Below are 25,621 nucleotides of genomic sequence, written 5' to 3' on the forward strand. Positions count from 1 at the left end.
CCGCCCCATCGCCCGGGAGTGGGAGCCGGGCTGCCCTCGGAAGGTGTTGCCCGGCTGGGATGGCCGGCTTGAAGGGGCACTGCGCGCTTGGCACGGGGAGGAGCCAGGCTTTCCTATGGGCACTGGTGGGTGGCACTGCATGAGTTAGAAGAGAAGATCCACGTGCTGGCGCAGGCTCTGGTTGGCACCAGCGGTGGGCAGCTGCATGTGTGGGCTGGTGCCAAGGCATCCCAAGGCAGCCTTGCCGTGGTGGTGATGATGCCCTCCTTGCTGGACATCACGGACTGACAGGAGAGAGTGGAGAGTTTGGGGGGAGAAGAGGGCCAGGCAGCCCTGCGGGCACCTGGCTTGCCATGGCCTGGCGCCGCCTTGCCATCTTGCTTGGACTTTGCTTGGCCAGCTGCCTTTGGCGCCCCGCTCGGGGCTGCGGCCCGGGCAGGGGCCCGGTGGGGCGCAAGCAGTCTAGCCGCAAGAACCTGACCCCGCTGCAGTACAAGCAGTTTGTCCCCAACGTGGCGGAGCAGACCCTGGGCGCCAGCGGGAAAGCGGAGGGCAAAATCGGACGCCGCTCGGAGCGCTTCAAGGACCTGGTGCCCAATTACAACCCGGACATCATCTTCAAGGACGAAGAGAACACAGGGGCAGACCGGCTGATGACTGAGGTGGGTGCTGCTGGTAGGTTGGGCAAAGGTGGAGCCCAGATCTCTGAAGGCCTTTGACACATCCAGGGCTTAATTTGACGCAGGTCTCGGCCTAATATATTTGAAGCAATACCAAAATAAAAGCACAGTGTCTGTAAGTATATGCTGACCACCTTTCCACTCTCTACTAACTAGAATAAGACTTAACACATCACTGCGATATCCACATTAGAGGATATAACTTCTCATGAGGTTTCATTATCTCTTTCTATGAGTATTAACCACTGGTCTCTCCCATAATTCCCATGTAGGAATTGAAGCTGGGCTTAAGCTCAAATAATCAAACACCAGTAGCTACCTGTAGACTAGCCTTTTTCTAGGTAACCTCTAGTTTTAAGATAAACTAGTTCTGCTGTTCTCTGTTTCATCCAGAGAGAGAGAGAGAGACAGAGAGAGAGAGATTTTCCTGCCGGGGAGAGGCAGGTCTGAGTTGTAACCTGCTGTTTTCAGAATACACTACTTGGTTCAGAGGGGATCCTCAACAAAGTTAATTCTTTTGTGCCACCGCCAGGAACTCCGGCTTTGGGACCTTGAAAGGAGAGTGACAGAGCCTATAGGAGCAGGTGGCATTTGCTAACTCACCGTGTCTGGGATCAATTGCTAGCAATGAACTTTCACTAGGGAGTTAGTTATTCTTCTTGGGGAATCGGATCTCTGGGAGAGTCACCTGCCTCTACTTCCTCAGGCAGGTTTATAGCACTTGGCTAATCTGAAATCTTGCATATCCACTAGTGAACGAAGGAGAGGAGGACCTAATCCTATCTGTCTCCTCAGCTGTGAATGGTCTCCCCTTCATCCTTTTCGCCCTTTGACAGTATCTGAGAAAAGAACCTTTGAGGCATTCAGATATCAAGCAGGAGATACATTATCACCCTCTGGACTTAGTGCACACCCATAAAACCTACAGCGGCCAGACCGAACGCTTGGTTTTAAGATGGCTTTCCCCCCCATTTTCTACCCTGCAGTAAACAACATTCACATGTGTTGCAGTGTATGAGAGAGACTCAGGAGATAAGTCTCAATGTTGTGTCTGAAAGCGCACCGAGGGCTTTTCTTCACACAAGAGAGATGTTCCCTTAAATGCAGATAACTTTTGTGAACACCGTATTCCATGACAGCTGAAATGCGTGGTCTTTAATCTGCGGTACGGAAAACCATCTTATCTCAAGACGTTTGCTACACTTTGCAAGGAATGACGGAATAGCCCAAGGTGGTGTTGTTGGTATTAATTATTACTAATAGCCGTAGCAACTTTTTCATTTCTTAACACACACAGGCTATCCTTTTCTCAGAGTACTTTATAGTTGAAGCTAAGTTTTTAATTCTGCATCTTAACTGCCATCATTTTAATTTTTTTGTGCTGGAAAAGTCTATGATCTTGAGGCACCTTGAATGATTTTAAATTGAAAAGGGGGCGGGGGGGGAAATTTATAAATTAATTTCAGTGTAGGAAAGAAAATATGGACTGCACATGTTTTCTCCATGGAGATTGATGAATGCATGAAAGAGTCATTCAGTGGTAGATTGATCAAGCTGTGGGGAAGTTAAACTTGAGTGTGTTTAAATCGGGGCATAATACTGAGTGCCCCCTCTGTCTCCAGGACCTCATACAGTCCCTGAAACTGGCACAGTGTAGGTACAAAACTGCTTCCAGCTCCTGCTTTAAGTTTCCTGGGATTCAGGTGAATCAGTATTGGGCAGTGTGAGTGATAAACCACTGAGACAGGCTGAGAAAAGGAGAACCTTTCCCTCTTTCTTTCTTTCTTTCTTTCTTTTTTGCAAACCTCCCATTTCAGGCAAAACACAACTTTCAGAGAGTTACATTTTAGTCTGGTCAATTTCTAACTAGGAAATAAACAACAACCCTGGAGCCGTCTCTCCAATTTCCTAATTGTTTAATATGCCCTGACCTTTGCTTTTGTTTTCTCCCTTGGACATTTCCGACTCCCTCCTCATTGCTTTTCCTCTTTGGTTTCCTGATGTCCTTGCAACCAGGTAATCCAAACTGATCTCCGCATGTTAACCCGCAAAATCCAGATCAGATAGGCGACGCAACACACAAAGGCATAAGCAAACAGGAGCTGCAAAGTACATAACTAAAAAACTGGATTGCATCCAATGGATTGTACCCAGAGTTGACCCATGAACCTAGTCATGTCCCATCAGTAGCCAATAGGTAGATTGGGCATTGGACAAATGTATGAAGAACAGGGAGTATGCGTTGCGAGCAGTCTTAGAGAACCTCCATGTTAAGAGGCAGTTAAGAGGCAGTTGGAACGCAGGTGGCACGGTGGGTTAAACCACAGAGCCTAGGACTTGCCGATCAGAAGGTTGGCGATTCGAATCCCTGCGACGGGGTGAGCTCCCGTTGCTCGGTCAATGCTCCTGCCAACCTAGCAGTTTGAAAGTACGTCAAAAGTGCAAGTAGATAAATAGGTAAACGGCGTTTCCGTGCACTGCTCTGGTTCGCCAGAAGCGGCTTAGTCATGCTGGCCACATGACCCGGAAGCTGTACGCCGGCTCCCTCGGCCAATAAAGCGAGATGAGCGCCACAACCCCAGAGTCAGCCACGACTGGACCTAATGGTCAGGGGTCCCTTTACTTTTACCTTTAAGAGGCAGTTAAGTGGCCTTTGGATATCCACTGCCAGAGAGCCAGATCAGAAGAGCATTACAGTGGTACCTTAGTTCTCAAACATCATCCGTTCTGGAAGTCCGTTCCAAAACCAAAGCGATCCAAAACCAAGGCGCGCTTTCCCATAGAAAGTAATGCAAAACAGGTTAATCCATTTCAGACTTTTAAAAACAACCCCTAAAACAGCAATTTAACATGAATTTTAATATCTAACGAGACTGTTGTTTCATAAAATGAAAGCAATAATCAATGTACTATACTATAAAATAAATAAGACACTATTGTAGGTGATGAAAATTAAAATTAATATTTTTTCTTACCTGCACTGATGATAGTCATTGTATAGATGGGGGGCTTTTATCCATTTCTGCAGTCACACAATCAGTCCGTAGCTGAACTGGGGTCCACACAGTCACAAAAACAAATTAACTGAAAAAGCCTCCAAAACAAAAATGCAAAATAAACAGCAAAAACAAAAGCACCAAATACAATGGTACCTTTTTGGTGTTTGGGAACCAAAGCGTTTGAGAACCAAGGTACCACTGTACTGTCTTTGTGCCTACCTTGTGTAATTTTTGTTGGCTATTTTGGAAAGCAAGGCAGAAGGCATTTTAGTCTGATCCACCAGGGCTCTTTTTATATCCTTAGGGGGAAATACTTGTTAAGAGATGCCACAATGGTGCTACCTGTCTACTCAGCTGTGCTCTGGAAAGTTCAGTAGTGTACACAATAATATTCTCTTTCACTCTGATCCTAGAGGACGTCTTAAATTGGAAAAGTAGAGGTCTGTCTCTTTGCATTTGTGTGAGGTCTCACCAACATCTGAAGTTTCCTTTGGGTCACAGTGAAAACCTTTCTTGTTCCCAATTCTAACATACAATCCTGCAAATGTGAACAAGGAAGACCTCCTGAAGTTTTGCACCTTGTCTGATTTAGGCAGGACAAACCTGTAGAACCTGCTGCCTTTGAAGCCAAATGCAACACGCCAATTGGTGCCACAGTTTTTTGCCGCCTGCCTCAGACTCCAAAGTCTCTGAGTGATGTTTGTGCGTTGAGCATTTGACAGTCCACAGTATGCAGCTGGTGAGCTGCATTTGACTCGGTCCAAAGGTGTGCAGGCCTGTTGTTGTTGTTGTTTAGTTGTTTAGTCGTGTCCGACTCTTCGTGACCCCAAGGACCAGAGCACGCCAGGCACTCCTGTCTTCCACTGCCTCCCGCAGTTTGGTCAGACTCATGCTGGTAGCTTCGAGAACACTGTCCAACCATCTCGTCCTCTGTTGTCCCCTTCTCCTTGTGCCCTCCATCTTTCCCAACATCAGGGTCTTTTCCAGGGAGTCTTCTCTTCTCATGAGGTGGCCAAAGTATTGGAGCCTCAGCTTCAGGATCTGTCCTTCTAGTGAGCACTCGGGGCTGATTTCCTTCAGAATGGATCGGTTTGATCTTCTTTCAGTCATGGGACTCTCAAGAGTCTCCTCCAGCACCATAATTCAAAAATATCAATTCTTTGGCGATCAGCCTTCTTTATGGTCCAGCTCTCACTTCCATACATCACTACTGGGAAAACCATAGCTGTAACTATACGGACCTTTGTTGGCAAGGTGATGACTCTGCTTTTTAAGATGCTGTCTAGGTTTGTCATTGCTTTTCTCCCAAGAAGCAGGCATCTTTTAATTGGTATATAACTTGTTTGACCCAATAGCTTGGAGAGCTGTGAATGGAATTGCTTTTGTTTTCACGTTTTGCAGAACTATATTCCTAGTTAAATAAAAGGTAAAGGTACCCCTGCCCGTACGGGCCAGTCTTGACAGACTCTGGGGTTGTGCGCCCATCTCACTCAAGAGGCCGGGGGCCAGCGCTGTCCGGAGACACTTCCGGGTCACGTGGCCAGCGTGACAAAGCTGCATCTGGCGAGCCAGCGCAGCACACGGAACGCCGTTTACCTTCCCGCTGGTAAGCGGTACCTATTTATCTACTTGCACCCGGGGGTGCTTTCGAACTGCTAGGTTGGCAGGCGCTGGGACCGAGCAGCGGGAGCGCACCCCGCCAAATGCCCCCACCTTAAATTGAGCATACAAAGAAATGACAGCTTCAAATGGAAGATTGGGGCAGAGGGGTAGAAACGGTGGGGATTGAAATATATATATATCATGTTTTCAAGTTAGGATGGGTGTTTTCTACATCAGTGTAGCCTAAGAAATTGGGAACTTGGGAACAGGGCAGTTGTATGCTGCAAATTCCTGGGCTAAAGGGTGCTACTGTTAAGGCACAATTGTGCAGTACCATTTCACCAGCAGACATAGCCTGGCAGAAACATCATGTCTGCATCCTGCAGGTGTAAAATGCATACCGTACTATTCCCCGTACTATTTCCCTGCAAAGGTCCTATTTATTGTCTATCAATTTTGTCAGGGCATCGGCAGAAGGAGGGGAGAGTGGGACAATGACATTTTGCCTTTTTGTGAATAGAAAGCTGACTTCATTCCAGTTTCCTGCTGCTGAGTCACAACATGCCATCCGAAGGCAGGGTGGGTGAGGGTTGGCAGCCGGCATTTAACGTTTAATAGCTATGGGGGTGTTGAGAGAACAAAGGGAAGAATTGCAGGAAGGTTGGCCGGATCCTCTGGGGCACTGAGGACTGCCCTAAATGGAGACAGGAAGCTGGACAGCGTGGGCTTTGGCTCCATTGCAAATATCCCAGAGGGCGCTTCCATTATGGAGGTATTTTGTACATGCTCAGGAGCTGACGGTCATATCTGGGGTTGACTAGGTCAGATCGGACAGATATCCCAGTTTGTTTGGGTCTTCTGAAAATATTGCATTTCTCGTCTCACTGACCCAAGTTGTCAGTACAGTGGTGCCCCGCAAGACGAATGCCTCGCAAGACGGAAAACTCCGTTTTGGAGGTGCTTCGCAAAACGAATCTCCTATGGGCTTGCTTCGCAAGACGACAATGTCTTGCGAGTTCCTGCTGGTCCCCCCCCCTTTTCTAAGCTGCTAAGCCGCTTATCAGCTGATCCGATCAGCAGATAAGCCGCTAAAAGCCGCTAATAGCGCTAAGCCGCTTATCAGCTGATCCGATCAGCAGATAAGCCTCTAAAAGCCTCTAAAAGCCTCTAATAGCGCTAATAGCTAATCGTTCAATGGGCTTGCTTCGCAAGACGAAAAAAGCCGCTAGACGAAGAGAATCACAGAACGGATTCTTTTCGTTTTGCGAGGCACCACTGTAGCTCTCAGCTGTTTGAGAGTTTCTGTCCCATGGTTGCCTGCTGCAATCTGGATTGGGGGAGGTCACTCAGGGGAGGAGAATCCTGTAGTCCATTGGCCATGCTGCCTGCGGCTGACATAGTTCAGCAACACCTAGAGCAGGGGCAGGCAGCCTAAGGCCTAGGGGCCAGATGTGGCCCAATCGCCTTCTCAATCCGGCCTGCGGACGGTCTGGGAATCAGCATGTTTTTACATGAGTAGAATGTGTGCTTTTCTTTAAAATGCATCTCTGGGTTATTTGTGGGGCATAGGAATTCATTCATTATTATTTTTCAAAATATAGTCCGGCCCATTTTCTCACACACACACACCCCCGCAAAATATAGTCCGGCCCACCACATGGTCTGAAGGATGGTGGACTGGCCCATGGCTGAAAAAGGTTGCTGACCACTGACTTAGAGGGTGTTTGGGCAGCGAGCAGGGCTAGAGGGCATCATTATTCCTTTCTGGTGTGATGCCATGATGGTTTTACAGTCGGGACATAAAGCAGGGACCACTGATAATATATATCAGACATATCCAATGCGTCAATCGTGATTGACAGGTAGATCCTGCAATGAATTCTGGTCGATCACTAGCCACCCTCCACTGGAGGTGTTGGGAGGGGATGTTTTGACGTTGCACGTGCGCCCACCCCTACCCCGCTGGTGCGCGCGTGCGCACAGTACACCCTCCCTGCATCCACCCCCACTGTGTCGGGGAAGCAGCCGGCGTAGGGGGAAATGGGCAACATGCACCCTCCCTCCTTGCACCCATCCATGTCACCTCGGGGGAAGCAGCCAGCGCCCGCCCGCCCTGCACCCATCTCTGGGTGGTAGATCACTGCCAGTTTTTATATTGGATCGTGGATCACAGTCAACTTGAAGTTGGACATGCCTGATAGACAGTGGTACCTCGGGTTAAGTAATTACAGTGGTGCCTCGCAAGACGAAAATAATCCGTTCCGCGAGTCTCTTCGTCTAGCGGTTTTTTCGTCTTGCGAAGCAACCCTATTAGCGGCTTAGCGCGCTTAGCGGCTATTAAAGGCTTAGCGGCTTAGTGGCTAAAAGGCTATTAGCGGCTTAGCGGCTTAGAAAAAGGGGGGGAGTGGGGGAAAATTGGAACACTCGCAAGACGTTTTCGTCTTGCGAAGCAAGCCCATAGGGAAATTCGTCTTGCGAAGCAGCTCAAAAACGGAAAACCCTTTCATCGAGCGGGTTTTCCGTCTTGCGAGGCATTCGTCTTGCGGGGCACCACTGTAATTTGTTCTGGAGGTCCATACTTAGCCTGAAACTGTTCTTAACCTGAAGCACGACTTTAGCTAATGGGGTCTCCTGCTGCTGCTGCACCGCCAGAGCATGATTTCTGTTCTCATCCTGAAGCAAAGTTCTTAACCTTGAAGCACTATTTCTGGGTTAGCGGAGTCTGTAACATGAAGCGTATGTAACCTGAAGCATATGTAACCCGAGGTACCACTGTATATGAATCTATAGCAGGGGTGGGAGACTTCAGACCCAGGGGCCAGATGCAGCTCCCCCCTGCCTTTGTTTCTGCTTCATGGGACTCTCCTCATGCCCTGTCCCCAGCCACAGACCCTCGCCTCAGGCTTCACCCACCCAACTCAGTTTTGCACCCCTTCTTGAGTGTTTATGTCGGGCTGGAAGGTGTCCCTGAAGTCTGATAGTGCATTTTGCTTCCCAGGGTGGAGGACAGTGAAGGGTGTTTGTATCATGGAATCTTAGAATTGTAGAGACCCCAGGGGTCACCTAAATCCAACCCCCTCCAACGCAGAAATCTCAGCTAAAGCATCCGTGGCCGTCCAACCTCTGCTTTATTTTTATTTTTTTATAATAATGTTTATTAAAGTTTCACAAACAATAAAAATTCCAAAATTTAAACATAAGAAAAACTACAAAGATATAAAAATACAAAAACAAAACACATAGAAAATACACAATAGAAAACAGTTAACAAAAGAAAAGATGGGGGGGGGGGGAGAACAAAAAGAAGGACCAAAAAACAGAACAGAAAATAGATTAATATTTTCATATCTTATACTTCATTCACTAGTTTCTTGACCTCCTCTCACCTCCCATTTTGTATTCCAGTTCAGATATTAAATTCAGCAAATCCTTACCCTCTAGCATTTATCCTCACTCAAGATATTAACCTATTATAAGTATCGATTTTCCAATTATCAATCCCTATTTACATTTTCTTAGAAATCTTTTTACCAATACCACTTATTTTCCATCAGACATCGTTTTAACATTCCTTAATTTTACAGTGCTTCTGCAAGTAGTCCTTAAATTTCTTCCAGTCTTCCTCCACCGCGTCCAACCTTTGCTTTAAAAGCTTTAAGGAAGGAGAGCCCACAACGTCCCAAGGGAGACCGTTCCACTGTTGAACAGTTCATCCTGTCAGAAAGTTATTCTGAATCTCCTTTCTTGTGACTTGAAGCCGTTGGATCGAGTCCTACCCTCCAGAACAGGAGAAAATGAACTTGCTCCATCTTGCATGTGACAGCCCTTGAAACATTTGAGACAGTCTCCTCTCAGGCTCCCTTATTCCAGGCTAAACATGCCCAGCTCCCTCAACTCTTCCTCATAAGGCTTGGCTTCCAGAGCCTTGTGGAAAATGCTCTCCTGTACAAAAGGTACTTCTTACATTCCTTACTCTGTTTTCTCTGACCTCTGTTTCCTCCCCTCAACATACGGCCCCTGAGAGGTTACCCAGCAAAGATTGTGGCCTTCAGGCTGAAAAAGACTCCATGGTCCTGTGTTATAACCTTACCACCAGTGGTATGGAGACATGCTTTCACTTGCTAGAGCAAAGCTCCAGTAAATGCATTATTTTTTTTTTAAAAAACAACCCTGCTCCAATAAATAGGGACAGTGGCAAATTAAGGAAATGGTAGCAGAATCAATCTGGGGAAGAGGCAAAGCAGATTTGCAACTCTGAAACCCTCCTTCCCGATGACTTAAGAAGAGGATCAATTTTTAATTTGTTTGTACTATCCCTGGCTTCAATAATTTGATCCCAGTGAACAAATGCAAACAAGACAACTCTACCAAACATGCAAGTGTGTCTGCAACCTCATGTTGATACTTCCAGCCTTGCCCTTGTGATATGAAAATAATTTCAAGGCTACTTCAAACTGCTACTTACATGGGTTTGTTTTTTTTGTGTGTGTAAAAAGAGCTTCTCTTTCCACCTAGACTTGTGCTGGCTCTCATGCTTTTAAACCCACTTCTTGAAAGTGAGAGATAAGATCTGTGGAATCCTTTAAAATCCCCTCTCCCAGTCTACCTTTGATGCTCACTCAATTATATTGTATTCATGGGAGTCAGGTCATCCTAAAGCGATTGGGGGGGGGGATATCGCTAAGACAAGTAAAAGTTACAGGAAGAGAGCTTTGTGTTCTGTCAATATTCCATCTTAGCTTCTTCTCTGTGTTTGTTGAGCTCCAATTCTGTGAACCACCCTGAGACCCCTGGGTATAGGGTGGTATATAAATTCAATCAATCAATCAATTTAAAAATTGCTTTTATTTTCAAGAATGTAGAACATTACACCCATTTCCTACTGAAATGTTTGCTGAAGTTGTCTCTACACTGTTCTGGGTAATGAGTGCAAAAAGCACAGAGATGTCTTAACAAGCAGTCCACAATTGTGTTTTTAATTACAATGGTATCTCAGGTTAAGAACTTAATTCGTTCTGGAGGTCCGTTCTTAACCTGAAACTGTTCTTAACCTGAGATACCACTTTCGCTAATGGGGCCTCCTGCTGCTGCTGGAGCACGATTTCTGTTCTCATCCTGAAGCAAAGTTCTTAACCCAAGGTACTATTTCTGGGTTAGGGGAGTCTGTAACCTGAAGCGTCTGTAACCCGAGGTACCACTGTATATTACGATCCTTAATTATTACATTCGGGTTTATTGAACTAAGTCAGGGGCAGACCCACTGAAATGGGTGAGTTATGCCCATTAATTTTGAGGGTCCTATTCTTAGTAGGGTGAAAGCCCCTTCTGCTCTGTACATTGAAAGCAGTCTTATACTACCTCAAACAGTCAACGTTCCTCCCGCAAAAAATCTGGGAACTGTAGATTGTTAAAGGTGCCGAGAGTTGTTAGGAAACTCCTATTCATTTCACAGAGTAGTTTAACAATCAATCCCTTTTCCTAGGGGACTCTGAGAAGTGTAGGTTTGCAGTGGCGTAGCGTGAGGGGTGCAGGGGGGGGCCGGCCACACCGGGCGCAACATCTGGGGGTTAGGGTTAGGGGGCGCAAATCCACGGGTTAGGGAGCGCAAATTACTTGCCTTGCCCCGGGTGCTGACAACCCACGCTACGCCACTGTAGGTTTGTTCAGGCAATAGTGTTCTCGGCACTCTTAACAAACTTACAGCGCCCAGGACTCTGATGGAAGTCATTACTATTTAAAGCGGCATGTTGGTGCTTTAAATTTAGGTAAAAGGTAAAGGACCCCTGGATGGTTAAGTCCAGTCAAAGGTGACTATGGAGTGGCAGTGCTCATCTTCCTTTCAGGCCAAGGGAGCCGGTGTTTGTCCACAGACAACTTTCCGGGTCATGTGGCCAGCATGACTGAACCGCTTCCGGCGCAATGGGACACTGTGACAGAAAGCAAAGCGCACGGAAATGCCGTTTACCTTCCCGCCGGAGCGGTACCTATTTATCTACTTGCACTGGTGTGCTTTTGAACTGCTAGGTTGGCAGGAGCTGGGGCAGAGCAACAGGAGATCACCCCATCGTGAGGATTCGAACCATGGTCCTTCTGATCAGCAAGCCCAAGAGGCTCAGCGGTTTAGACCACAGCGCCACAGGGTGCAGCCTTAGTTGGATTCAGCTCATGATGCACATGGATTTAGTTTTTTGTAGTTCCCTCAGGCTTCCCACCACCAAGTGTCTGGCTTCCCAGAGCTGCGTGAATGGCTTGCATAAGGGAATCATAGAATTGTAAAGTTGGAAGGAATCCCAAGGGTCATTCAGTCCAACCCCCTGCAATGCAGGAATCATTCACCCAACATGAGAATCGAACCCATGACCCCGAGTTTTAAGAGTCTCAGGCTCTTCCAAGTGAGCTGTTGTACATCCAGACCTCCATTGGCTCCCGGTACGTTTCCGAGCACAATTCAAAGTGTTGGTGCTGACCTTTAAAGCCCTAAATGGCCTCGGCCCAGTATACCTGAAGGAGCGTCTCCACCCCCATCGTTCTACCCGGACACTGAGGTCCAGCTCCGAGGGCCTTCTGGCGGTTTCCTCCCTGCAAGAAGTGAGGTTACAGGGAACCAGGCAGAGGGCCTTCTTGGTAATGGCACCCACCCTGTGGAACGCCCTCCCACCAGATGTCAAAGAGAACAACAACTAACAGACTTTTAGACGACATCTGAAGGCAGCCCTGTTTAGGGAAGCTTTTAACGTTTGATGCATTATTGTATTTTAATATTGTGTTGGAAGCCACCCAGAGTGGCTGGGGAAACCCAGCCAGATGGGCAGTGTATAAATAATAAATTATTATTAGTAGTATTATTATTTATCCCTTGTTACGTGGATTCTGTTTGGGTTGAGATCCTGAAAACAGATTTAAAAGCCGGCTAATAGATTTTGGGGCTGAACCTTCTGTCATTTGCATTTTTCTGTAAAATATACAAGAGGGCAGGTGTCTCTCCGATAGCCTCCAGCGATCAATCCAGCTTGGATAATTTTTGGCTGGGGAAGAGGTCCATTCCGTGACGAGGCCCATGAATGTGAGTGGGCAGGGAGACAATTTTTTTTTTAAAAAAAAATCAAATGGCCTTCCAGCAAGTCTCCAAGCTTCGTAGTTTCTTGCAGCTCACAATCAGCAGAGACAAACCAGCCGCTTGGTCTGGACGCCTTCTGCTCCGTTCACTGGGTGCCGAAGGAACCCCAGTGGGAGTAGCAGGGGGAGGATTGGTCAACCCGGCAAGGTCTCATCTATGACACGTCCTACGGTGCCCTTTCCCCCCCGCTGCACTGACACCAGCGCAGGGAGTGTGGAGCAGCTGAAAGAGTCCTTTGTGGCAAAGTTGATGATTTTGCTGTTATAACCGAGGAGCTTGAATTCTCGCTGCGTTGAGTAATTCTGGGCCTGGAAAACAGCTATTGTCCTCTGGCCCAGGAGCCGATGGAAAGTGTTGCACATTCCTCTTTGGGCTTCGAGCGTGCTCCTTTCACTATAGATAAGGCTTATATATTTCCCTTTTATTAAACGCCATCTCTCTCTTTTCTGCACCACCCTATTAGAACGGTGCTCACATCTCCATCGCCTGGCTCTTTCTAAGAAGAGATCCTGTCGTTTGGCCAGATGTTTACCTTGTCTGTGTGTGGAAGAAATTGGTTTGCCAGCCATGGGGGTGGGGGGCAGAGAGCTTATGGGACAGAGGCAGTGAGCTAGCTGCATACAATCTACCCATCGGTTGCCTTGAAGAGGAGTTAAAATTTCTGGCTGGCACAGCTTTTATCATCTTCCCATAGAGTTTTATCTGGCTTTTAAACCTTTGTTTCAAATTGCTGTAATTTTGCATCATGAGAAAATCAGGGAGTTGCATTTTTAACTCCTTCCTTCCTTCCTTCCTTCCTTCCTTCCTTCCTTCCTTCTTCATCTGTGCCTTGTAGTCTAACAACAACAACAACAACAACAACAACAACAACAACAACAACAACAACAACATTAGTTGTACCCAGCCCATTTGACTGGGTTCCCCAGCCACTCTGGGCGACTTCTTATATAAAAACATAATAAAACATTACACTTTAAAAAGCTTCCCATTGCACATTAAAAAGCTGCTAGCCTGTTATAGGGCTACTCCTGCTGTAAAGGTAAAGGTACCCCTGCCATACGGGCCAGTCGTGACCGACTCTAGGGTTGTGTGCTCATCTCACTCAAGAGGCCGGGAGCCGGCGCCGTCCGAAGACACTTCCGGGTCACGTGGCCAGCGTGACGAAGCTGCACTGGTGAACCAGCACCAGTGCCGCACACGGAAACACCGTTTACCTTCCCGCTATAAAGCGGTACCTATTTATCTACTTGCACTTAGGGGTGCTTTCAAACTGCTAGGTGGGCAGGAGCTGGGACTGAACGACGGGAGCCCACCCCACCACGGGGGTTCGAACCGCTGACCTTACGATCAGCAAGTCCTAGGCACTGAGGTTTTTTACCCACAGCGCCACCCACGTCCTGCTGTAACTGCATCTAAATGCTGATCACAGGATCTCTATATGAACAATTTATTTTATACGTCGCCAAACTGCACCGCAAAAATTATCCTCATATAAGCAGATTTGACTATTTTTTTAAGTCACAGGAATTGTGTGTGCACGAGCATGTGTGTAACTGCATCGCACGCAACAGATGAAACCGTTCATTCATTTAATTGTATGCTGCTTTTCCGTGCTCACAAAATATCAGGTTCAAAGTGGCTTGCAACAAAGAAACAGGGACGTATTTCAAGGAAACACTACGAAAGGAATCTCGTAATCATAGCAAAACAGTTGTGAATATAATAACGTACCAAAAAACTATATTCTGATACCATAAAAATAACAAGATTATTTAAACAACTGCAGGCAATAAGAAAAATAACAAAGGAGCTTTGCTGTTTCACCTGAGAAACACCCTCCCCGAACATTGCTCACGGTCCCCCTCCTGCGGCAGTTTCTTATAAGACTTCCAAGGGCAAAGGGTGGGGTAGCTGGCAACACTCCTCCCATGATTTTGGGGCTGAATTTATGGCAGTGTGATGACAAACCTAGACAGCATCTTGAAAAGCAGAGACATCACCTTGCCGACAAAGGTCCTTCTATTAAAGCTATGGTTTCCCCAGTAGTGATGTATGGAAGTGAGAGCTGGACCATAAAGAAGGCTGATCGCCAAAGAATTGATGCTTTTGAATTATGGTGCTGGAGGAGACTCTTGAGAGTCCCATGGACTGCAAGAAGATCAAACCTCTCTCTCTTCAAACCCTGAGTGCTCACTGGAAGGACAGATCGTGAAGCTGAGGCTCCAATACTTTGGCCACCTCATGAGAAGAGAAGACTCCCTGGAAAAGACCCTGATGTTGGGAAAGATGGAGGGCACAAGGAGAAGGGGACGACAGAGGACGAGATGGCTGGACAGTGTTCTTGAAGCTACAAACATGAGTTTGACCAAACTGTGAGAGGCAATGGAAGACAGGAGTGCCTGGCGTGCTCTGGTCCAAGAGTCGGACATGACTAAACTAAACAACAACAACGACCAGTTCCACCCCACTGAGCTGCAAGCATAGGGGTCACTGCAAGTGTGTGACGTAGTGAACTGAACAGAACGGAGAGGCCCGGGGGGGAGGCAGCGCGATTTTGGCCTTGCACAGGGCGCTTCTGAAATTTGAAAGACCAAAGTCTGCCCCTGGTTGCATGAAGAGCTGTGAATGGCACGTGGCCTTTCTGCACATGATGCAGAGGGGAAACCCAGGAGTGCAAAACAAGTGTGCACAGAACAGGAAGCCACAGTCAGCCACAGCACCCCCACAAGCGCTTCCTGCGTGTATTCCCCCCCCCCATGAAGATATGTACCTAAGATGTTTCAAGTATGCACACACTGGTCATTTTATAAACAATATGAAATTTGAGGTAGGAAAACAATTTGAAGTAGAAATGGTATGCAGTTGAAAAAGAAAATTAAGAAAGCAGGGGAGCGAGGGGGAGGGAAGTCGTGGGATTCGGAGAATCCCATTTCATGGAGTTGATATTGCTTTTATGTATATTTTTCTCTGTTTTTGGTTGTTGTGGTGGTGGTTGTCTGTTTTCTATTTTTTAACTTTTGTTCAAAATTTAATAAAAATATTGTGTGTGTGTGTGTGTGTGTGCGCACGCGCAAAATATAACTTCTAAAATAGCCCATAAGTGTTTTGTACCTGTAAAATATTTAGGGCTGTATATACCTGTAAAATATTTAGGGCTGTATATTAGGGTTGCCGTATTTCAAAGAATAAGAACTAGGACACCCCAAAAGTTATTGAGTTTTTGTTGTTGCTGTTTTTTTAGACAACCCCCCCCCCAAGTTATTGAGCTGCTTCTTTTTTTCTTTTGGAAAAAATGTGAATTTTTGGTTGATCCAAAGCACCACCTTTCGGAAATCCCCGCCCCCCCCCCCGGACGTCAATTCCACCTTTGAAATCCCAGTAATGTCCAGGAAAATCCAGATGTGTAGCACCCCTACTGTATGTACTTGGCAATGGGAGGAGAGGGGAGAGACCTGGCAGAAGAGTCACTTTAAAAATCTGAATTCTGTGTCCTACATTTTCAAAAGCGGCAAGGCCAGCCATAAATTATGCAGATTTGCATCTGGTTGCACATTTAGCTCAATTCCAGTTTTGTAGATCATGGGTTAGTGGTACTTCAGCACCGCCCTCCTGGAAACTGCGATCTTTTTTTACATTTTTACTGTTCACTTTCTGCCTTTGTTTTGACGATTCACTGATTTTAGAGTTCTTGTTGTTGTGCTTGTTGTCTTTTAAATGCAATTAAAAATAACAAGTTGGGGCTCTTGCAGTTCTACAAATTCTACGATCCTGTGACCTCCGCTTCCACTCTCCTGCTGTGCTGCCAACACAAAATCCATAAAATGGAAGGCTCAATCCATTTCCATTCAAAGGAAAAATGGACAAGTGCTTTTCCAGTTCCACTTCCATCACCCTGACCCTCCCCTCCCTCCCAAACTGGGAATATTGGCACTGGTTGTTCCTGTTTCATCAAGGCTACACCCTGTCCGTGATACGATGATAGCACTCTATTTGCACTGGTAGCACAAATGAAAGCGATAAAAACGTTCTTGTTTTTGTTCCAATCCCTTGGAAAACTAACTGTTATGGCTTCACCTTAGGAACTGAGATAGGCGCTCACGCATTGTCCTTGTGTGACACAACTTATCTCCACGCATTTCCATTTTTTCTAGTCCCAGCAGGGGCGCTTTAATAACTGGACCAAGGATGTGGTTGGAATTACAGGGGATGCCTGTGGTTCTGTCATCGCAGGAGATAACTATGCAAAGTGATGGCGAGAAAATGGATGCAATCATCCAGATATCTTTTCTCTCCCAGTTCCCAGAAGCTGCTGCTGCTGCTGCAATCACTCGTAGCCGAGTAAGATTGTCTTCCATAAACACAGTTTTAGCAGTGAGTCTGTAAGTGACTGTGGAGGCCAGTTCTGGATCCACACATCCTTCCACACTGGGGACATAGGTTTCTAGGCGGGAGTTGATCACGGTGTGGATTTGCCAAGCGTGCCTTCCTCTTAGCATGTTTCTCCCTTTCGTCTTGAGTTTGAGCGTCTTCAGTGCTCATGGCACCTTTGGTAAAGGCTGTTCTCCAGTTGGAGCGCTCACAGACAAGTGTTTCCAAGTTGTCAGTGTTTATCCTACATTATTTAGATTTGCCTTGAGAGTGTCTTTAAACCTCTTTTGTTGACCCACCAGCATTACGCTTTCCCTTTTAAAGTTTGGAATAGAGTAGTTGCTTTGGAAGACAATCATCAGGCATCCGCACAACATGACCAGTCCAACGAAGTTGATGTTGAAGAATCATTGCTTCAACACTGGTGATCTCTGCTTCTTCCAGTACCCTGGCATTAGTTTGCCTGTCTTCCCAAGCGATGTGTAAAAAAATTTGGCGACACCATTGATGGAATCTTTCGAGGAGTTGGAGATGGCGTTTATCGTCACCACACTAGTCTCTTGCGGCAAAAGCAATAGTCTTTCGGCACCTTTATTAAAGGCATTTAAAAAAACATGTTTATGGTATGAACTTCATGCATCCAATGAAAATGACTCTACTCCATGAAAGCCATGTTAGTTTTTAAGATGCACAAGCGTCTTAGGGATTTCGTTTGAAACAGGCTGTTAAAGAGCAAGGTCCTGGTTCAGTTTAGGTCTACAGGGGGAGCTATTGGAAGTAGCGGCCGAGGAACAAAGAAAAGCGAGCAGGATTTTCTCAGGTCCCAAAATTTCTATATCTGCCCACTCTTCACCCTGTACAGACTGAAGCAGGTTAATTAAAAACCAGAGAGCAAATCAGAATGTGTTTTTCTCAGGGCAGCTAGTAACAAACAACTGCTTTTTTCCACATGGCTGCTCCAGGAAGGAGGTAGACTAATCTCAAAGAGTTAATGGTTAATTCTCAGTGGCCAGGATCCAGCCCACCGGCTCCCTCACCCCCTGCTTTAAAAAGCTTGCTTTCCTAGGTTGTTTTTATAAACCGACCTCGCAGTAATCGGAGGGTGGAGGGGAAAGTGTATTAAAGCTGCTTAGAAAATATTTCCGAGAAAATAAACAAATGCTTTCAGAGCAGATTTGTGTTTGTTCTAAAGCAAAACCTTATTGGGCTCCTGAAAACTTTCTGCAATTGCATTTTTGATTGCAAGGTGCTTCTCTGATTATTTTGCTCTCCTTCTTGTCAGATACGGCATTTGATAATTAGATTTAGCAGAGAAAAGGCTTGAAAGGTGAGAAGGCGGCTATTCCGGAACTGGTACCTTCTTGCTTTCCTTAGTTATTTTCATTTCCAACTGCAAAAGCTTGTTGCAGCTAACAGCTTCTTCCAGGTATCATGTGCTCCCCCTTCAGAGGGTGGATCTACACACAAGGAAAAACAACAGCACTATAAATAAGTCATAAATTAAATGTTATGACCAAAGAAAAAAACTCTATTTAAAATCTCATAGGAAAATTTCTTTGCTCTACAACGCCACCTGGTGTTGCATATTTATAACACATTTAAAATGCTGTTTTTTGACTGATGTCCAGAGTCTCTCCCTTAGAGCACTTTCCCCGCCCATGTGCAAAGCACAAATGTTCAGTGTTCCCTCCACCTCTGCTTCCTGCAGCGTTGCAAAGACCGGGTGAACGCCTTGGCCATTGCGGTGATGAACATGTGGCCGGGAACGAGGCTGCGAGTGACGGAGGGCTGGGACGAAGACGGGCACCACCTGCCCAACTCCTTGCACTACGAAGGCCGGGCGCTGGACATCACGACATCCGACCGCGACAGGGAGAAATACGGGATGCTGGCCCGCTTAGCCGTGGAGGCTGGTTTCGACTGGGTTTACTACGAGTCCAAGGCGCACATTCACGTGTCTGTGAGAGCAGGTAAACAGGAGGAAGGAGCTCAAGTTGGGGTTCCCAGTTCTGGAAAATGGGTGGTGGCGGAGGACCCTATTAGTGAGATTTGCACAAGAGGCCATGAATGTGAGGGTTATGGGATACCTCTCCAGTTTAAGGAACAGGAGGAAGACCAAACTTTGGGACATTTTTATTACCTTAGTGGGTTTTTTTGTTTGTTTTAAAAATTTACCGTATTTTTCGCTCGATAAGATGCACCAGACCATAAGGCGCGCCTAGTTTTGGCAGGAGGAAAACAAGAAAAAATTATTCTGAATCCCAGAAGCCAGAACAGCAAGAGGGATCTGGCTTCTGGGATACCGTGTGGCTGTTCTGGCTTCTGGGATAACCGCACCAAGCCTCTTCAGGGTTGAAGAGTTCCCCCTGCCCGAAGAGGCTGCGCACGGCTAAGGCAGAAGCCAGGACAGGCGCGTCGCTAAAGGGGCGCTGTGCAGTTCTCCCTCTCTGACCCTTCTATTCCTCCTCCGTCTTCCAGGACAGGCACTGTGCAGAGAGGGAGAGCTGTGCAGCACCCCTCCGGCGAAGCGGGAGGAGGAACAGAAGGGGGCTCCGTTCCTCCTCCCGCTTCGCTGAAGGGGCGCTACGCAGCTCTCCCTCTCTGCACAGCGCCATTCGCTTCATAAGACGCACTCACATTTCCCCTTACATTTTAGGAGGGGGAAAATGCGTCTTATGGAGCAAAAAATACGGTATTTACAGAGGTACCTCTGGTTGTGAACGGGATCCGTTCCGGAGGCCCATTCGCAACATGAAAAGAGCGCAACCCGCAGCGGTGTGTCTGCGCATGTGCGGGTTGCAATTTGGTGCTTCTGCGCATGTGCGTGACATCATTTTGCGCTTGTGTGCATGCGCGAGTGGCGAAAACCCGGAAGTAACCCTTTCTGGTGCTTCCGGGTCGCCGCAGGACGTAACCTGAAAAAACATATCATGAAGCAAACGTATGACTGTATTTGGTTTTTCAACTTAAAATATATCAAACATAAATCATAAAGACAAGATTCCAAGGAATCTCCTGGACTACCATCCTCCCCTTTGCGGGTCCTATTATTAATCAATCCCTCCCGTATCTTTTATGATAATCCAAACCATTTACCTCTTCCATTATGTCCAGAATTCAACCTTAAACTACAAGTGATGTTCCAATCCTACTAACGATTTTAACTCTTTCCAATAGTCTTTAAAATAAGTTTAAAATTTCCCCCATTCCTTGTAAAAAAAATTGGTCTTCCTGATTTCTTCCGGTCATTTTAGCCATTTCAGCATAGTCTTCATCTGCCATTCTTCTCTGGTAGGAACTTTATCTTCTTTCCATCTCTGGGCCAGTAACATCCGTGCGTGGTTATGTACGTGGTTGCATACATAAATAGTCTTTTCTGCTCCTTTGGGTTTTCGGCACCAAGAACTCCAAAAGGAAGGCTTCAGGCTTTTTAATTAAGTACTTAAACAGAGGTACCACTGTAGTAGTAGTAGTAGTAATAATAATAATAATAATAATAATAATAATAATTTTCCTGCAACGTCATTCATGCTGCCCACTTCACAAGCTTCCAAGGCTGTCCGATGGTAGGGCTGGCATTGAGCAGGAGACAGAACTCCTTGCATTCCATGTACAGTGGTGCCTCGCAAGACGAAATTAATTCGTTCCGCAAGCTTTTTCTTCTTGCGGGTTTTTCGTCTTGCGAAGCACGGTTTCCCATAGGAATGCATTGAAAATCAATTAATGCGTTCCTAGGGAAACCGCTTGCCAGGCTGGCGGTGCGGAGAAGGGCTTTTCTCCGCACCGCAAGCCTTCAGGACAGGTACGGGAACAGAGGGGAAGGTGCGCAGCGCTTTCCCTCTGTTCCCGGGGCTTGCGTGGGAGGAGGGTTTTTCCTCCCCACCGCCAACATTCAGAACAGCATTCTGAATGTTGGCGGTGGGAAGGAAAACCCTCCTCCCACCCCAAGTCTTCAGGAAAGCCATCCGATGCCGGGCGGCGGGAGAAGGTGTCCCCCCCCGCATCGGAGCTTCGTTCCGATGCCGCGCGGCGGGAGGAGGCGTTCCTCCTCCCCCGCCCGGCATGGGAGCTTCGTTCCGATGCCGCGCGGCGGGAGGAGGCGTTCCCCCTCCCCCGCCCGGGATCGGAGCTTCGTTCCGATGCCGCGCGGCGGGAGGAGGCGTTCCCCCTCCCCCGCCCGGGATCGGAGCTTCGTTCCGATGCCGCGCGGCGGGAGGAGGCGTTCCTCCTCCCCCGCCCGGGATCGGAGCTTCGTTCCGATGCCGCATGGTGGGAGGAGGCGTTTCCCCCCTGCCAGCATCGGAGCTTCGTTCCGAAGCCGGCGGCGGGAGGAGGTCCGAGGACAGTGGGGAAGACGCGCTGCGCTTCCCCGCTGTCCCTGAGATTTCCCTATGGGCTGTCGTCTTGCGAAGCAAACCCATAGGGAAATTCGTTTTGCGAAGCGCCTCCAAAACGGAAAACCCTTTCGTCTAGCGGGTTTTCCGTCTTGCGAGGCGTTCGTCTTGCGGGGTACCACTGTATGGTCAATAAATGCCACAGGAGCATACCTTCCAACATTTCTCCGATGAAAGCAGGGACGTTCTATTCAACAACAACCATAATTTTATTATTTATTCCCCGCCCATTTGACTGGGTTGCCCCAGCCACTCTGGGTGGCTCCCAACATATATAAAATCACAATAGAACTATACAGGGCTGCCTTCAGATGTCTTCTAAAGGCTGTATAGTTGCTGATCTCCTTGGCTTGGGGATTGCATAACTCCATACTCTCCAACATTCCTCCAATGAAAATAGGGACGTCCTAAAGAAAAGCAGGATGGCTTCTGTACATGTGGGTCTGTCCCTGGAAAATAGGGACTCTTGAAGGGTCTGACGGAACCAGGGGGGGACACTTCCCTTCCCATCTGCAGCTAGAGAAGGGGCTGTGAGACAAAAGGCCGGGAACCCAATGCCACATCACTTCTAATGACATCTCCACCCGCATCATTCAGCCTGGACACTGATGGTTCAGCTCCGAGGGCCTTCTGGTGGTTCCCTCACTGCAAGAAGTGAGGTTACAGGGAACCAGGCAGAGGGCCTTCTTGGTGGTGGTGCCCACCCTGTGGAACGCCCTCCCATCAGATGCCAAGGAAATAAACAACTATCTGACTTTTAGAAGACACCTGAAGGCAGGCCTGTTTAGGGAAGTTTTAAATGTTTGATGTCTTATCACATTATTATTATTAAATTTTTATTTATACCCCGCCCTTCCCAGTTCAAAAACCGGGCTCAGGGCGGCTAACAACAAATTTAAAACACTTAATTATAAAAGCAGCATAAAATACAGTATAAAAACATGAATAACAATAAAATTCAAAAAGCACTTAGATAATCCCCAGGGCTAGCTGGCTGAATTGGTCCTACTTGGGCCAGCGAGGAGGCTAGGGGAGAATTAGCTGTGGGGTCTTAGAGCAGTGTTTCCCAACCCGTGTTCCGCGGCACACTAGTGTGCCGTGGAACGTTGCCTTGTGTTCCGTGGGAGGGAGGCGGGCGAGTCGGGCGGTGAGAGGCGGGGCAGCGGCGGCGAGCACACGCGGGGCGGCGAGCGAGCGAGCTCCCACATCCCATCGCCGCTCGCTACTGGGCCTGCACTTCCGGGCCTGCCCCAGGAGGTGGGGTTGCGGGCATCACGCCCTTCCCCACGTGAGCGGGGAATCCCATCCGCCCCCACGTGAGCGGGGAATCCCATCTCAGCCCCCGCGAGAGCTGGGGAATCCCATCCGGCCACGCCTCCTGGCCAGCCAATCGGCTGGCTGGAGGGGGCGTGGCTTGCCCTATTTAGGGCCGGAGCGGAGGGGGCTCGCCCTCTCTTCTCCGGCTAGCCCCATCGCCGCTCGCTACTGGGCCTGCGCATGCTCGGCGAGCACACGCGGGGCGGCGAGCGAGCGAATCCCATCCGCCCCCACATGAGCGGGGAATCCCATCTCAGCCCCCGCAAGAGCAGGGGAATCCCATCCGGCACGCCTCCTGGCCAGCCAATCAGCTGGCTGGAGGGGGCGTGGCTTGCCCTATTTAGGGCCGGAGCGGGTGTGCCGCGAGATTTTTTTCATGAAACAAGTGTGCCTTTGCCCAAAAAAGGTTGCGAAACACTGTCTTAGAGCAGGTGATCTTCAGAAAAGAGGAGGAGGAGGGAAGGGAAGGGAAAGAAAAGATCAGGCTGAATTCAAATTAAAGGCCAGGCGGAATAGCTATTATTATTATTATTATTATTATTATTATTATTATTATTATTATTATTATTTTGGGAGCCACCCAGAGTGGCTGGGGAAACCCAGCCATATGGGTGGGGTATAAATACATTATTATTATTTATTATCTCCTTCTGCTCCCTTAGATAACTCCATGGCTATCCGTGCCGGAGGCTGTTTTCCTGGCGACGCAGCAGTGACCTTGTGGAACGGCGAGAAGAGAGGCCTCTCGGATCTCCGGCGGGGCGACTACGTGCTCAGTGTGGACCAGAGTGGGCAGGTGACCCCCAGCGAGGTTTTGCTGTTCCTCGACCGGGACCAGCACCGGCGGACCACCTTTGTGGCTATCGAGACGGACGGCCCCGTCCGCCGGCTCCTCCTCACGCCCTCGCACCTCGTGTTTGCCGCACGGGACCCGGCCAACAACACGGCGGACTTCTCTCCGGTGTTTGCCAGCCGGGTGCGCGTGGGGGACTCTGTGCTGGCGCACCGGGCGGGTGGCCGCCAGCTGCACCCTGCTCGGGTGGTCCGCGTGTGGCGGCGAGAGGGCGTCGGGGTGTACGCCCCTTTGACTTCGCACGGCACCATTCTGGTGAACGGGGTGCTGGCTTCATGCTACGCCGTCCTCGAAAGCCACCATTGGGCCCATCGGGTATTCGCCCCGCTGAGGTTGGCTCACCGCCTCCTCTCGCTGCTGCCTCTCGCAGGCGAAGCCAGGAACTGCAGTGCCCAGGAGACGGGCATGCATTGGTATTCACAGTTCCTCTACCGGCTGGCATGGGGCGCGCTGGGCCAGGACGCTCTTCACCCATAGAGAGACTCCAGCCTGCTGGGCAGATTTAAGCTCATCAAGCCATAAGACAAGGATAAGGAGTCTGTGCTCCAGCCTGGCTCCATGCCTTATCGGCCATGATTCCTTAGATCAGTGGTTTTCAACCGGTGCGCCATGGCACCCTGGGGTGCCTTGAACGATGGTCAGGGATCCCGCGGGCAACATTGGCCTCTGTTCCTCTTCCCTTCCCTCCCTCCTCTGATGCCCTCTTGCGTCTCTGCCTCCCAAAGGCTTGCAAAGCTGTTTGTTGCTGCAGCAGCCCTGGCTAAAAGCACCACAGGCGAGTGGTGTCTCTGGGGCTGGCCAGGGGGTGCTTCCCAGGCCCCTGTGGGGCAGTGGGAAGAGGCACCTCTCTTTGGGGTGGGGAGGGGGGTAGCTCAGAGACCAAGGGCAGTGGCGGCAGCTGCCCAGAGGATGCCCAAGGAGACGGGAGAGGAGAGAAGGCTGGGGGAACGCTCCACGAGGGGTGGCTTAACTGGGCTCCTGAGCCCCACAGAGGTGCCCCAGGAAGAATGTAGTCGCTCAAGGGAGCCGTGGACCCAAAAAGGGTGAAGACCTCTGCCTCAGATGATGCCTCCTGAAACCACTTGCCGCGAAAGAGAGGGAAAGGGTTTGTCGGCAGCGTAGGATTTGGAATGCCTGACTTGAATGCGCCTGTCGTGGGCTGCATTCAGAAGGCCCTGGGTTTTACCCAGACGGGTCTGTGGAACTTGCAGACATCGAAAGGCACTCTTCGTCCCTCCTCCCCCCCCCCCCTAAATTTAGCACAAAGCCAGCAAGCCCCACTGTCTGGTTTTTAGTGGGTGGGGTGGATTTCCCTCCTTCCAGATGGTTGTCCCGATCTCTGCTTGACATTAGCATAAAGCGAGAGGTTGCTTTTCAGCCGCTCCACAAAGATGAGTGGGGCCAGGGTGGGGGAGGCAGAAATGAGAGCTCTCGTGCCAGGGAGATCTGGGAGAATGACTTGGGTCTGTGCCCTTGCCCTTGCCCCCTCCCTCCCACCTCCAGAGGTGCACTGCAGTATTCAGAAGACATGCAAAAATAACCGAGGGGGTTCCATTGGCTGCCCCTAATTCTAGAGGTGCGTCCGCAATGATGTAGTCTGAAGACAGGGCTGGGCAATTGGCCCGAGGGTCCTATTTGTGGGTGCTTTGAAACTTGGCGTGCACAGGGTCACTTTAACCTGGCATCCTTGACTTAACCTAAGTCACAACACTGGATTCAATGGGAAGGTGGAGTGGTTCAAGATGGAAGACTCCAGTCTCTCGCAGAGAAAGGACTGTCTTGTTATTCTGTAGGCTGGGGCAACTGGCTGGTTCTGTGATGATGGGGAGTCACGGCCCCCTCATTCTCTTCCTTTCTCTGCCACCTGGACCTCATGTGAAGCTCACCGCCCCACCCCTCTCTGGGCTTTTGTGGTGTGGGGGCAAGCTTAACACTTAACTTTTGAAACTTAAAAGTCCATTCCTTCACACTTACGAAGCCTGTTGTAACCCTTAGCTGCCGCTTCAGAGTTTTTATTTTTATATTTATAAAGTAGTAATTTAAGTGTGGTCTGTCGCCACCTCTTGTCTCGTGTTGGGTATTAATTTGACGTTTTGCCAGGAAGAGAATTGCGAGGGCTGGGGTTATTTTTGTAAGCTGTGTTTTAACGTCTCCTTCCCCACCTCCCTTTTTTAAAAAATAGTATTTTTATGTGTGTTTTACTAAAGATAATTCCTTTGACTACTGTCACAATATAATTTATTTTTTTTGGGGGGGAGGAGCTCCTGGCTTGGGCAGGAAGCCACTTCTCT

General features: G+C 48.5%; 1 protein-coding gene across 1 annotated transcript; it reads left to right on the forward strand.

Moving 5' to 3' along the window:
• Window positions 1-25,389, forward strand: DHH (desert hedgehog signaling molecule). Its single transcript, XM_082212700.1, has 3 exons — window positions 1-662; window positions 18,475-18,736; window positions 23,140-25,389. Exons 1-3 carry the CDS (start codon window positions 354-356, stop codon window positions 23,805-23,807), a joined length of 1,239 nt encoding a protein of 412 aa, XP_082068826.1. The 5' UTR covers window positions 1-353; the 3' UTR covers window positions 23,808-25,389.
• The last annotated feature ends 232 nt before the right edge of the window (window positions 25,390-25,621 follow it).

This window comes from Podarcis vaucheri (assembly GCF_965113315.1).
Source record: "Podarcis vaucheri genome assembly, chromosome: 2".
NCBI classification, from domain to species: Eukaryota; Metazoa; Chordata; class Lepidosauria; order Squamata; family Lacertidae; genus Podarcis; species Podarcis vaucheri.